The sequence below is a fragment of the Pygoscelis adeliae genome, unplaced genomic scaffold (genome assembly GCF_000699105.1).
Source record: "Pygoscelis adeliae isolate BGI_AS28 unplaced genomic scaffold, ASM69910v1 Scaffold34, whole genome shotgun sequence".
Classification (NCBI taxonomy): Eukaryota; Metazoa; Chordata; class Aves; order Sphenisciformes; family Spheniscidae; genus Pygoscelis; species Pygoscelis adeliae.
The window spans coordinates 1,556,086-1,558,487 of NW_008824658.1; the positions used below are offsets into that span (position 1 = coordinate 1,556,086).

The 2,402-nt window shown below is 56.3% G+C and overlaps 1 protein-coding gene across 1 annotated transcript in view; it reads left to right on the forward strand.

The window, feature by feature from the left end:
- Positions 1-2,402, forward strand: part of ATOX1 (antioxidant 1 copper chaperone) — a 9,170-nt gene that overhangs the window by 1,665 nt on the left and 5,103 nt on the right. Inside the window, exon 2 of the mRNA XM_009322739.1 lies at positions 2,201-2,312. Within this exon, the coding sequence (XP_009321014.1) occupies positions 2,201-2,312 (112 nt within the window). The remainder of the gene's footprint in view (positions 1-2,200; positions 2,313-2,402) is intronic.

Genomic DNA, 2,402 nt, shown 5'->3' on the forward strand with positions numbered 1-2,402 from the left:
ACCCGTAACAGTGACCCGGCCCCCCCCCCCCCGGTGCTCGCCCAGCCTGAGGCCAGGGCGCTCACGGTCCTGGCACAACCGACCCACTCGCCTGAGAGAAACCACCATGGGGGTGGATTAAAGGAGCTTTTCACGCTAAAGGGCCCCGTGCAGGGCTGCAGCCGAGGCCACCTCCACCAGAAACGGGCCCAGCCGCTCGCACCAGGCGGACGGCAGCGGTCACCATCTCCGGGCTAGAGAAACACGGGCTGGCTTCCCCTGCCCGTCCCCAGGAGACCCCCGGCAGAGCCGGGAGACCCCTGCAGCTACTTTTCCTTCACAACTTCTGAGCAAAGCGGGCAGATGGATCATCTAGCCCAGAGGAAAGACAAGCCAAGCAGGGAAATTTTCTAACCCACCCTGCAAGGCCCAAGTAGTCCTGCAAAGGAGGAGAAAGGCCTCGGAGTTCACAGACCCTTCCTCGCCAGCAGATGCTGGTCCAGGGAGCCTGAGGAGAGCAGGAGGGAAAGGAAGCAGACGGTCGGCCTGAGCCATCCAGCTCCCAGAAGGCCATAGCTTTCCATTTGTTTGTGACACATTCCATCCCAAATGTATGACATGAAGCAATCAGATGTATTTCGCCCTGTAAAAGTGACTTCCTCCCCGCTGCCATATCCCTAAACACTGCCTAAAACCCTCCCTGCTATGCCTTGCAGCTAGAGATACAGTCAGTGGACTGGCATGGGGCCATGCTCAGCATTAATATCCTTTCCCCCCACACCCCAGCTATTTATAGACTAAGCCACATTGCAATCTGCCAGTTCATAAATCAGTAGCGCAGACTTTTGCAAAATTTAACATGAGACCGGTGACCCAGCACAACAGCTGTCCAAAATAAACTCTGCCAGGGGGACCCCAGGCGTCTCTCCCCAGAGCAATAGGGGGACAGGTAATTCCTCTTTTATAAAAAGGTCAGTGCAACAACAGGGTCCTGCGCACACTAAAACGAATGCCCTCACTCCCCCCCCGTGCAACGCAAGCTCGCTAGGAAAGGCATTCACATCATCTTCGGCTCAGCCTTCCCGGCAGGGGCTCGGCCTGTTCGGTATCAGCTCAGCGCAAGGGGAAGGGTTAGCCAAGGCCAGCCGATATCCCAAGGTGCGGCTCCAGAGACGTGGTAGCAAATAACCAGAAACACCTCGGTTATTTTTCCTGCTACAGGTTAGGCTTCTTAACAGGAAGATACCGAAGCCCAGCACGCGCTCAGGAAGTATCACCCCACACGCAGCTCTGCCAGCTCTTCTCAGCCCTGATGTACTGCACCGTCTCCTTTCCTCGTTACCCACAGCCTGCCAAAGCAGCCCAGCTGCTCCCAGTCCCCACCACAGCCTCCTCCACCTTGACTAGAGTTTTTAAGAAAGGAGCCCATTCTCCTTCAAAGGGCCAAACAGCCAGGAAAAAAACAAACAAACAAACAAACAAACCAACAAACCACCCCAAAGCAGACACAGAAACATCTTCAGGGACCAGCATCCTTTCTCTCAACCTACCCTGAAGTAGAGACCCCCCCCAAACCTCCCTCATTCAATAATCCAGTCTACCAGAGCTCTCCTAAGCCAGTAAATCTCAAAACCCCAAAAGACAGAGGAACACGCTTTCTGAAGCAGCCCACCCAACCCTCACGCCTCCTGCCCCATCTTTATGACTCTTCCCACCTCCCTCCCACAGACGCTTTGTCTCTGTGCCCATCATTAGCCCGCAAAGCGGGCAGGCAGAGCACCAGGCAGGGTGCCGGCGGCTGTTAGGGATCCACACCAAGTACAAACTTTCTCCACCGCTTTCTCCTTACCACCTTCTGGCATCTCATGCCTTCCAACGGCCTCAGCCTTACTCCCACCTCGGGCTTCATCCAAACCTGGACGGCATTGGTCTAGCCACAGCCCCAGTGCACCTCCTCACGAGGAGTGAGGCAGCATTTTAGTATCAGAAAAATGGGAAGAGAAACATAACCGTGAGAAGTGGGGCTGTGTTTCAGCAACAAATACTCCTAAGAGCCAAATCGCCCTCCCCAAAAGGCTACTAAAAGCAGTTTGGTCAGTGTGAAGAACAGGCCAAAGAGTGTCTGAACGCCTGCATCCCACGGCCTAAGCCAGTTCATGTCTGTGCAAACAACAGCCCCCAGCCCCCAAACCCCTGGTGTGCTGAAACCTTCTCCGTGCAGCCGTCCCCCACCTCGCTGCCCTCCCTGGGCTTCTCTGCCGCTGATCCCGGTTCCTGGCCCACGGGGGACTTTGCAAAACCTTCTGAAATGCCGTCCTCGGCGGAGCTATGGGGTTAGAGACGAAGGCGGCCGCAATGGTTCTGCCCGTGCGAGGTTACCGAGAGGGGCCGGGGTCCTGCCTGCCTGCCCGGGGAGGCTGGGC